At 41.9% G+C, this 11,772-nt stretch overlaps 1 protein-coding gene across 3 annotated transcripts in view; it reads right to left on the reverse strand.

Moving 5' to 3' along the window:
• Positions 1 to 1,424: 1,424 nt before the first annotated feature.
• Positions 1,425 to 11,772, reverse strand: part of Trim42 (tripartite motif containing 42) — a 19,973-nt gene continuing 9,625 nt past the window's right edge. For 2 of the 3 annotated variants that reach the window (XM_006975157.3, XM_042281466.2), the window contains exons 4-5: positions 9,569 to 9,793; positions 1,425 to 1,683 (exon numbers count right to left, since the gene is read on the reverse strand). In XM_006975157.3, the coding sequence (XP_006975219.1) occupies positions 1,597 to 1,683; positions 9,569 to 9,793 (312 nt within the window). In that variant the 3' untranslated portion in view covers positions 1,425 to 1,596. Of the gene's footprint in view, positions 1,684 to 7,321; positions 7,572 to 9,568; positions 9,794 to 11,772 lie in introns of those variants that run through there. The other variant, XM_076576875.1, reaches the window with a different exon arrangement.

The following is an 11,772-nucleotide window of genomic DNA, read 5'->3' on the forward strand; positions in this document are numbered from 1 at the left end:
AGGAGACACCCTGTCCAGAGTTCACACTTCCCAGGTCCTGCCTCTTTCTTTTCCAGGGCTTCCAGTCATTTCTAATCAGCTGTGTGCCTGCACCCTTCCTCACTTGATTAGTCCCGCCCGTAAGAAGACCGGCAGGGTGGGCACTGGGTCTGTTTAATTTAGCGCCACGTTCCCATAGTCATCCCCCCACCGTTACAGATGTGCTAAGGGAGAGGGTGAGTTTGAAGGGGTATTTACGGAATGGAAGAAGCAAGAAAACTTAACTAGCAACTGCTCTGCCACACAGAGATGTTTTCAGGTGTTCTCTGCTACCATCCCTTCCCGAGCCACAGCACTTCCTGTAAAGAAAGGGGCTCCTGTAAAGATGGTGCAATGTGTAACTATGTGGAGAAACTGGCTTGACATGGCAGTATACGTGTGTGTGTGTGTGTGTGTGTGTAAATGTGTATTGAAGTATGTCTTGATTGTATTTAGGATACTTACACAGTACTAAAACACATACATTGTTTGTACTTCAAGCATGGTCCTCGGAGGGGGATTTCCATGTGGATTATAGCCTCAAGAACCAAAGAAGGGATGGACAAGAGTGTCGGCATTGTTTAGAAACTCAGCTTGCCTTTGGAAGACTCAGCTCCTGCTTTGGTGGCTTCTCAGAGACCTCAGCTTCTTTAGCCCCCCACAGGCAAGTCTACGTGGTCTCTGGAGAGGTAGCATCTGGATGTATGGATTCTTTAATTCCAGCCTAGTCCTTGTTGGTGCTGTGAGTAGGTGTGATCATTATAATGTGATATTCACACAGTTGATTTTTTAAAGTTTAATTTCATTTTAGTTTATCAGTGGTAGAATCCCTGCTGGCATGTCATTTAATTTGCTTCCTGTGCTAATGATGATTCTGAAGCTTTTCAAAGAAATGATTATATGATAATACCAAATTTGACAGTGGATTCGAGCCATCATCTACAGGGATGGGATCATAACAAAGCTCCCTGGGGCATCCATTCTTGTAATGTGTACCAGGAATCCTGCTGTTTCTGCTTTGCTCTGGGATACAGAGGAGTGAGAAGAGGAAGGCCTAGCCCTTTTTTTCTGGGCCAGAGGCAGACTGCAGACGCTGGGCAAAAGCTGTGGGAAGACACAGGCTTGATAATTAGGAAGAGCACGCTCACAGTGTTGGCTGCTTCATATTGAGATAGATTACATGTTGAGGAAAAGCATTTCTCATCAATCACTGACTGGCTCAGGCACCCATAGATAATTTAGGCCATCACTAGAATGAACACCCAGGGGTCCCCACTTCTAGACAGAACCCTCCTTACCACCCAGGTACATGCCACTGTGGAATTCTGAGCCCAGGGTTGGATCTGAGTCCTGGAGACTTGCTGCTTTTTCTCTTAGTTTTATCATAATGAACCAATCACAGGAGGTTATGATGTCAGACATTTCCTTTTATTGGCTTTTAGGAGACTCCTTTTGGAAAACCCAGAGGTACTGGAAACATTCATCTACAACCTCTTTGAAGAATGTGGTGAGAAAAATACATACATATACATAAAGATATGTCTATGAGCAGTGCAGTTCTGAGGGGTGTTCAAAGGCTCAGAAGCGCTTCTGGAGGGCAGACTGGATATTCTTCAGCAGGCCCCACTTAGCTCGGTTCTTCCCACGCCCATCTGGTGTTACCACCTGCAATGGGAAGCAAAGAGTGCATGGGACCAGCCACAGAGGGACAGTGGTTCCTAGAACGTCAGCCCACTCCATACATCATCTCATTAACAACCACAGAAAGCTTGCATGGTCAGTCCCCCTTAGAGATGAAGAGATCCAGCCTCAGGGTACCACAGAGCTTTCACGGTGCCCACAGCTGTCGTGTGCTGGCAGCACCATTCTACAGATCAAGTTTTACTTCTTTCCGGGCAGCTCGTATGATCACATGTGGATGAGCGTGATAAACTAGACACCAAATGGACTTTCCCATAGAGCCCCACCCTAGCCTCTGGAACTTTCTCTTCCTTTCCCATCTCTCACCAGTTGTAAGTTCCAGCTAAGGAGCTTTCTTGTTTTTTCCCCACTAAACTTGGAGTGACCTGTTTTGGGTGTTGGGGAATTGACAGTTTTTGTTTATTTGTTTGTTTTAAATCTCTGTAGTCTCAACATTGCCTATGGTAAAGAGAAGAATCTTAGAAATGTGCATGAAAGATGAAAGGACCATAATTTGTAAGTCGTCCAACTTTTTCCCCTTTTAAACAGACAGGAATGCTTCGTACTGACTTTGGAAAGTGTATGGTCAATCAGTGCTCTCTGGGAAAAGGCAAGCTGTACTGGTAACAGGGATAAGCATGTAACAAGCAGGACCTCCTTAGAAACCTCATCGCTTACTTTGAAAGTGGTGGGCCTTTCCATTTCTCAGACCTGGTAACGTTACCACCCCCTAATACATATTTACTGAAGACATATTTAGGGACTAAAGTTGGGATGAAAGACCCCAGTGCCCATACAAATGAGGATATTGATGAATGAATAGATGGGGTGGGGTTGGATTTGGTTGATAAAAAGGAATGCTTATCCAATGCGCAGAGAATATTTGTATTGGGCAAAAGTAGAGGTGATACATGGATATAATCCTGACAGAGATGAAATGAAAATACAAGATGCACAGAGAGCTACCGGGGATAGTGGAAGGAGTCTAATGGTACTGTGAGTTATGGGGTTTGGAACTTCATTAAAAAGTAGACATTTTAAAGTTTTGCCTTAAACTATAGCAGGGATCTTCAAAGACAAAGACTGGGTGTTGTAATAGACAGAAGGAGTGTTTACAAACAAGAGGATCAGATGGAACAGAGGCCAGATAAAGCAGAAAGACAGAACTTGAAGTGCTACAGAAATTGAAGTTACAGTTGATATCTCCTTGTCCCAAGAGCACGCCTCAGTACCTCTCCAAGAGAATCACACTGAAGCTGTGTCATGGGGCTGTTCTGGAAAAGGAGAGGAGAGCAAAGGCTCACCAGCTCATGGGAGCTAGACTTGAAAAACTGATTCTAGAATGATATAGAAACAACATGGGCAAACAGTGATACACCTAGTTCACTTATGACTGTAGATGCAATCATATAAAATCAAACATAAGGTAATTGAAATAGCTGTTAGAATAGCATAATAAAACAATATATGAACCGGGTGGTGGTGCTGCACGCCTTTAATTTCAGCACTCGGGAGGCAGAGGCAGGCAGATCTCTGTGAGTTCGAGGCCAGCCTGGTCTACAGAGTGAGTTCCAGAAAAGGCACCAAAGCTACACAGAGAAACCATGTCGCGATAAAACCATATATATATATATATATATATATATATATATATACACACACACACACACAGAGAGAGAGAGAGAGAGAGAGAGAGAGAGAGAGAGAGAGAGAGAGAGAGAGAGAGAGAGAGAGAGAGAAACCATGTCTCGATAAAACCATATATATATATAACCAAGGGCTTATTTCATGAAGGTAAGTAGAATCCAGCATCAGAAAAGGCAACCATGTTTCTGGGAGTGATGCTTAGGATAGAACTTGGGTTTAGCATGAGCTAAGTCCTGGCTTTAATTCCTGGCACCATTATCAAATCAAAACAAAACAAAACAAAAAACGATCGTAATTTACTTCATTGCTAATGACCTAAAAAAAATCCTGTAAGAAAAATCCTGTAATTATGTCAAATAATGCAAATAAGTCATTCTCTATACATAAGCTCTCAGAAACCTGGAAGTTGGAGGACATTTCTTTAACTTAAAGGCTATAAACCTAAACACTGAATAAAAACCAATAAGTCAATGGAGAAAGTTTAGTATCAGCAAATGACAAGTATATCTGCTACCACTGCTGCCATTTTATGTATGACTCAAGGCTCTCGCCAAAGCCATTAGGAAAAAAAAAATAAACTCAAAGACTGTGAGGGAAGAGATAAAATCACCATTACTTATAAATGATAAGATTATATGCCTGAAAAAACAAGGCGACTCGAATAATAGAGTCCGTAAAGATTTGCCAGAATTCAGATTTATCTACAGAGAGCAGTAATTTTTCTTCTGAACCAGCCATCTATTAGGAATATACCAAAATGTAGAACAAGCATGTATAATATCAAAGATTGTGCACTGTTCACTTTTTTGTTTTTTCTAAATATATTTAAGGGGTACAAGATATGTTGATATGCATATGCATGGTGAGACACTACAAGAAGCAAATCAGTAAATCTGTCATTCCGCATAATCACTGGCTTACTGTGTGATTATGCATCTAAAATAGTAGCAAATTTATCACATATGACATAGTATTGAGCACAATACTCATGTTGCTCATTAGCTCACTGAACTATGTAGTTTACCCAGGAACATAGGGTTGAAGGCCCCAGAAAACCTCCTATAAAGCAGTTTGAATCAATGTTCAGATATACTGCAAACATGCCCGTTGCCTTCCAGTTAATTGCTCAGTGGCTTTCTAATTCTAAGTCAATTTCTAATTCAAATTCTGTCTGGATTTAAAAAAATAATTTAAAAAATAAGCATAGTGAGTTCCTTCAAAGTTTATATAAATAAATCAGCCTCCATGGTTAACTAATTTAGGTTTTTAAAAAGAAACAAGGGTAACGGAGATGCCTGGCCCTTCCTCACAACAGCACAACGCTGACGTTAATAGCCAGTTAGAGCAGAGAGGTACCGACACAAGAGTGGAGACTCTCGCGTGTCCTACCCAGTCTTCATCTTGGAACGTCTTCACTCCAGTTTGAGACAAAACCCTCAAGGCTTCTATTTTTCAGTTCCTAGCTCCATAACTCACAGGATTCTTAGCTCACCTTTACTGCCCAGTGGCTCTGTGTGCAGCTTACAGTTTTCATTTCCTCTTTATCAAGGGTATATGTATATAGTCTCTATTTTTGCCCAGCAGTGGGTAGTATGACACCATATATACAATATTACCCTTACTTTACATACAGCCTTGTTTCTAAAGGGGGTCAAAGTAGAAAGCATAATGCTGAAACATACTAGGGAATCCAGATATGAACCCTAATGGCCCCACATTAACTTCACCGCCTCTTTAACAGCCTTGTACCTACAGAATCGTGTTTGCCGAAGATTAGGAAAACAATACATGAATTTCAGAGGGACACAATTCATCTCATATAAGAAATGCACCATGACTGAAATTTCTGGGTCACTGATTAAGGGGTGTACTTCGTTTGGCCACGCCCATGACTATTTCCATAAGAAAAAGAGGGCCCTTATACCCTGAGTCTCACCTGCCTTGACTAAGATCTCTTCCATCTTTCTCCCTGATAGCTATGTGATCCCCCTTCATTTTCTGCATTTTATTTCAAACGCTCATTCCCTTCCAGGATTCCTCCTGTAAGCACAGCCTCTGCCTACTTCTCTACTGCATACACCCCTCCATTGGGTGACTCATAAGTGCCATATATTCCAGATGATGGTTTTAGACATTGCTAATATTTTCACTCATCTGATATTTGTCTATCGCCTTTGTTCACACTCTGAAACAGCAGAGGTCTTGAACTTTCATATAATCAAAGTCATAGCTGTTTTTCCCTTTGGTTTGACCTTTTGGGGTGCTGTTTAAAAAGTCCTTGCCTTGACTTAGATCACAAAGATAATCTTCTATATATTCTTTTACTAAATTTGTATTTTACCTTTCAAGTTTTGCACATACAGAGTCTACCTTTGAATGTAATGCCAGGAACAGAAGTATCTGTCCTCCATAACTGAACCCATTTACCAATGTTACCTCCTAGGATTGCCTTGACTCCATAGTGTATGGTCAAGGTGCTCTATGATCTTATATTCACTCCCCACATATTTAGGGGTTCATTTCTGGATCCCCTAGTATGTTTCAGCATTATGCTTTCTACTTTGACCCCCCCCCAAAAAAAAAAAAACCCAGCTGGAAGTTGATGTCTGGAAGATGGAGGAAAGGCATATGAGTTAAGCAATGTTAAGTGGCCAGAAAAAGACAAGGAGTGGATTCTTCCTCAGAAATCCCTCCACAGGATGATCCAGATATTGAAGGTGCTTTGATTTAGCCAATGAGAACCATTGTGGACTTCTGAGCTGCAGAAATGTAATGATTTGTGCTACTTAACTGCTAATTTGTCATTTTCCAAAGGAAACCCACACACAGGTGGACAGTTAGGCTAATCAGGATTTAAAGCATATGGAAAGAGAGTGAGCAGAGAAAGGAGGTGATAGTTAAGAATGGGAAATGGTCAGAGTGTATGTTGGGTATACTGAGGACCACAGAGGATCAGGAGGAGAAACAGAGGCTCTTTGGTGGTAGAGGTTTTGAGGTGGAGACCACGAGCAATAAGGAACCAGTAAGACCAACATAGTGTCTGTTGTCAAGGAGATTGGCCAGCTAGTGTTTTTGGGATTGGGACCAGGAACATGAGCCCCAATCCAAGAATCTTTTCAATACATGATTCTGTCCCAGAAACAGCAATTGATACATCAAACAAACAGTTCTCTCTGCTTTGATAGCACCTCCCCAGAGTCAGGTGCTCTCCAGGGCTGGACTCACTCCTAGACTAACTTACATGTGATTATGGTCCAGGAGGCTAGAGATTAATACATAGAGACCTAGGGTCAACCCAGGCCCACCTCCATTTGAGCTTCCTCCTCGAGGCAAAATCCGAGTGTCTGGGACGATCAGTGATAATGGATGATAGTGTCTGACACAGATTTGACCTTCAAATAGGACCTTTAAAGTGTTGCAAAACTAGTTTTCTTGTTTCCTGTACTGTACTATGTGCTAAAGAAAATTTCTTAAAAAATCAACAAGTCCTAGGCTATGCAAATCAAATATAAAAGGTTTTATTTCACGTCTTTTTATAAAAGTACATATGATGGAAGCATGGCGACTTGGATAAGAAATGATTACGCTACCTCATTGCAGCATTCAAATGAAACCTTTCAGAAATGCGCATAGCATCAGTGCCAAAGGAAAAAATTTCGATTTTATAGGAAAGAGCTAAAGCCATTACTTTTATGAAGCTTTATAAATGTCATTCAAACACACCATCTTATTTTCATTTGCCGTTGAAGCCTTTACTTATGCAAATCATGACAAATGTTAAGGAAGCCGGTGTTTCCTCTGGAATGCTAATAGAACCGCAAAGAAGGGAGGAAGAATTACTTCTGAAGGAAAAATCCATACTGTAGCTCCTCGAGTCAGATAAAAATGAAGCGTCCAGAAAACCTCATTAATTAGGGTTCTGCTCATTTAGATATTGTATGAAAAAGCAAAGAGACAGGAACACATTTCCCTCTCTTTCAACGAGGGCAAATTAATCGCATAAAGACAATTTTAGGGGGATGCTTTCCCTCGACTGGCTGTATAAAACATTCAGTTTTCAGGCATCTTACGCTACTTTGCGATTATTAATTTTATTTATCAATTTATTTCTTCACTCCTTAATTTAGACATTCACTCATATATTCATTTGTTTGGTTACATTTTTACTCATGTATTCGTTCAATAACCGCTAAGATGCCGCTGAATACAAACTGCTTCGGTAAGCGCTGTAGGAGAGAGAAAGATGAATTAAGGTAAGAATTTTGTTTGTGAGGAGGTCACAGTGTTCGAGAGATGAGAGGACCCAAGAGGCTAAGATGGCAGACTGATGGCAGGCCTCGGTTTTCCTATCCATCCCCAATCCTCACATCTAGAGGTGACAGATGATTCATTAAAGAAATTAATAGCTACTGAGTGCCCTTCATGGGCAAGACATTTCTGAGGGATTCTAAAAGCTGAGGAGGGAGATGGAATCAGATTAAAGGAAAAGTCCATAGTCAAGAGCACAGAGTGCAATATGTAGTAACAGGTGTGAGTGAGGCTTTGGGGCTCTGGAGCGAGAAGGTCTCCGTGGCAACTGACCAACAGACAGGGAGGCTGGCGGAGGAACAGTAAGAGCAGCCAGGCAGGCTTTCTCATCACACTTCCTTGGCATGTGTCTGAGCTCCGTGGGGGTGGGGGACCACAGTAGGAGGTGATGGAAATTGTCCCACTCTGTGGACCTGCTACCTGACAGCATAAGCCCATCCCGCTCTTCTTCCCTATTCTCATTCATTATTATAGACAAAGACCAATCAAATTCTTTCCCTCAAAGATTAACCAGACCATTGGGTGCTGAGCCATTGGATCGCTCAGAGCATGGATGGAGAAGATCCCAAACTGCATGAAAGCTGGATTTAGGGGAGCAGAAACTAAGGGGTGACCAAAAATGAGGCAGATTCAGAGAGAAGCAGACAGGAGAGGAGGAGGAGGAGGAGAGAGGGAAAGGGAGGAGAAGGGAGGGGAGGAGAAGGGAGGGGAGGGGAAGATGGAAGGCGAGAGGAAGAAGGAAGCAGAGGTGTGAGGAGCTGGGAGAAGAACAGGGTGGGGAGGGGAAGGGAGGGAAGGGTGATAACTTTCTAGTTGCCGTGGACATCAACTCAGACAGACTTGTGCCTTCTAGATGTAACTTAGAAGAAGTCTCTTGAGACTGTCAGTCCCCCTTCTTCTAAACCCTGACTAAACAGACCTGCCCTTTTTCCTTTTTAAAGAACCTCTAAGACTTATTCAGATTCCAAAGAGCATCTTCACAGTTATATAGTAAGATAGCTCTTGTCAGTCCCGGTATTCTTAATATCAATCCGATGGCATTCATGAGTGTGCTGCCACTTGGGAATTCAAAGAAGAATCTGCTCTCCAATACAAAGAAGAACAGCTTGTTTCCTTGCTTTATGGAGCTCACCTGACTTGCTCGGTGTCTGCTTGTTAACTCCCAGATAAACCAAAAATAATTTTAGTATAAATATGTCTTGAATATTACACAGGACATACTTGTACCATAAGTTTTATTTGCTGTCTGTGAGAAATTCTGATTTAACTGGCTGTCCTGCCTCTTTGCTGAATTTCACACCTCGTCTTTGTAGGGGGTAGCACTCCCTTGGAGTCTGATTTTTCAGACAGTAATTACTTCTTATTTTTCTCATGCACCATGGCATGTTTACTAGTCCCTGACTGCGGCAGAAGGAGGGGTTAAGCTTGGTTTTAACTCTGAATTTCTGTATTCTAACATAAAGCCTAGAACAAGCGGTTCTGAGGTCAGCAGAACCTACCATCCTCAGACCTGGTCTACGAAGGCTAGCGGAGACCAGCGGCCCTGCCTCTGACTGAGAGTTAAGCAGCTTTCTGAACTTCGAGGGCTGAATTCTCTGTGGTCTCTGATGATCTTCAAGCCAAATCTGTACTCTCTCAAGGCGTTCCCATTTGATGGGCCAGAGAGATGGCTTAGCTGGCAAAGGCTCTGGACAACAAGCCTGAGGACCTCAGTTTGATCCCCAGGACCCACACGAGAGAAGATGAAACTGAGTATTGCAAGTTGTCCTCTGACATCCACGTGCACACCACAGTATGCATGCGTGTGTATGTGCATGGGTATGGGTGCACATGTGGGTCCCTCCAATCAACTTTTAAGAATTAAGTCCCAGTAATAAAATAAGGTTTCTACCTAAGAAACGAATGTACACAGTACCTTGCAGATATCACTCCATTGCCCGGGACCATTATCGTTGATGGCTCTAACCTTGAACAAATACTCCGTGTTGGGGGTGAGGTTGTGCAGCTCCAGGTTCTGCTGCATGATGTCCCGAATTTGTCCACAGAGCTCTGTTCGAACATTGTTAGGAGGAGTGGTAATGAGCTCATAGAATTCCATCTCAAAGGAGTCCACGTCTTCTGTTGGGCATGTCCAGTAAACCTAGGAGAAATGGGTGTGTGAGTATGGCACGATACACACCGTTTGGCTGTCCTTCCCATAAAGATTTGTGCTGTTGACTGTCTGTGGCTGTGCTTAAGCTGATCCCATCTTCCACAGCTGCTGAAGGCTTTGAGTTAGATCATGGGTAAGGGTCTTGGGAAGCTCTGATGAAGCCTGGTGTGACACACATAATAAATTTTGGGAACAGGGGGTTGTTCTTCAGGGTTCTGTTACTATTGGACAACATGGAGGCAATGGCCATAGATACAGTTTACCAGATACCTGTTGTGCGTCACATCAGGTACTTCTTTCTCCAGGTAATCAGGTAATCCTCAGAAACCTCTGGATTGTCTCCTTCTACTTTACAGCTACAGAAATGATACATTTGGCAACTTCTATCGAATCATAGAACATGGGAGAATGGCACACTGGTCTCCCAGCCTGTTATAGTTGCTGGGATGCAAAATATTTCCTTCTCTACCCATGAGGAAATATCCAGCAATTGAGACAATATGTTCATACTCAAATCAGAAGATATCAACTCCCAAGAAGAGATCTAGTAACAAGTCTCAAACAGCAGATAACATTTGGCATAGAAATAGTTTATGACAATAGTGGTTTTACATTTAGAGTGTGTGTGTGTGTGTGTGTGTGTGTGTGTGTGTGTGTGTGCACTCACACCATGCCAAGTGCCATGGAGTGCATGTGTGAGTCAATGGACAACTTGATGGATTCTGTTCTCTCCTACCATATGGGTCCTTGAGACAGGACTCAGGTTGTAAAGCTTTGTGATAAGTGCCACCATCTTGATGGCCCTAAACTTAAAAAAACAACAACAGTATTTTTAAAGCACATTTAAGCCTGGTGGTGGTGCTTGCCTTTAATCCGAGCTCTTGGGAGGCAGAGGCAGGTGGATTTCTGAGTTTGAGGCCAGCCTGATCTACAGAGCTAGTTCCAAGACAGCCAGGACTACACAGAGAAACCCTATCTTAGAAAACAAAACCAAAACACATGAAGTTTTCTAATGCTTGTATTATATTTTTGGCTAAAGTTAAATGTCATAGATACAATTAATGTATAATTTTATGAGTACTAATATTTATAAGTAAATTTACCCACCAAATAAAATTAATTAATTTTCTTTCTGATTATTCAAACAAGCACATTTATGATAACATGCTTTAGAAATGCAGAAAAAGTATAAGGGAAGAAAATAAACATTTCTCCTAATCCACAGATTGATTCATCACAGTGTTTTTCTCCTGTCAGGAGATACAAACACACTAGTGCATGTGATTAGGATTATGTGGTGTGTGCAGGTGCATACACATACAGACACATACACACACACACACACACACACACACACACATACAGACACATACAAACACACACACACTCTCTCTCTCTCACACACACTTTCTGTCTGTCTGTCTCTGTCTCTGTCTCTCTCACTCATACACAGACACACACACGCACTCTGTCTGTCTGTCTGTCTCTCTCTCTCACACACACACAAATAAAATGAATACATGTAATGAAGCTAAAAATAAGAAAACAAACCCTTCCAGAAATAACTGACCCTTCTACAGCTGAGTTGTCAGGTTTTTTTTCTAGTTTTATACTCAGATAAATGCTGCAGTGAATATTTTGGGGGCATACATTGTCACCTATTTTTTGGAGTTTAAGAAATTATTTCTAGAAATCAAATTGAGTTAAAGGATCTCTAGGATTTTGCAATACATACTAATAACTTCTAAGACCAACTTGAACATTTCCTATGCAGAAACCCTGAAGATTTGGGAATAATGTCAACATAGATTTAATCATTGTCATTGTAGAGCACAATAAGTCCTTGGGAAGGGCCCATTTCATGACCCCAGAACAGGGATCTTCAGTATTACTATTACTATTATTTTACCTTAAATCGCTGTCTGGCCATCAGTGAGGTGGCAGTGACTTGCTTGGTTGTGTTGGTC

The sequence above is a fragment of the Peromyscus maniculatus genome, chromosome 7 (assembly GCF_049852395.1).
Source record: "Peromyscus maniculatus bairdii isolate BWxNUB_F1_BW_parent chromosome 7, HU_Pman_BW_mat_3.1, whole genome shotgun sequence".
Taxonomy (NCBI): Eukaryota; Metazoa; Chordata; class Mammalia; order Rodentia; family Cricetidae; genus Peromyscus; species Peromyscus maniculatus.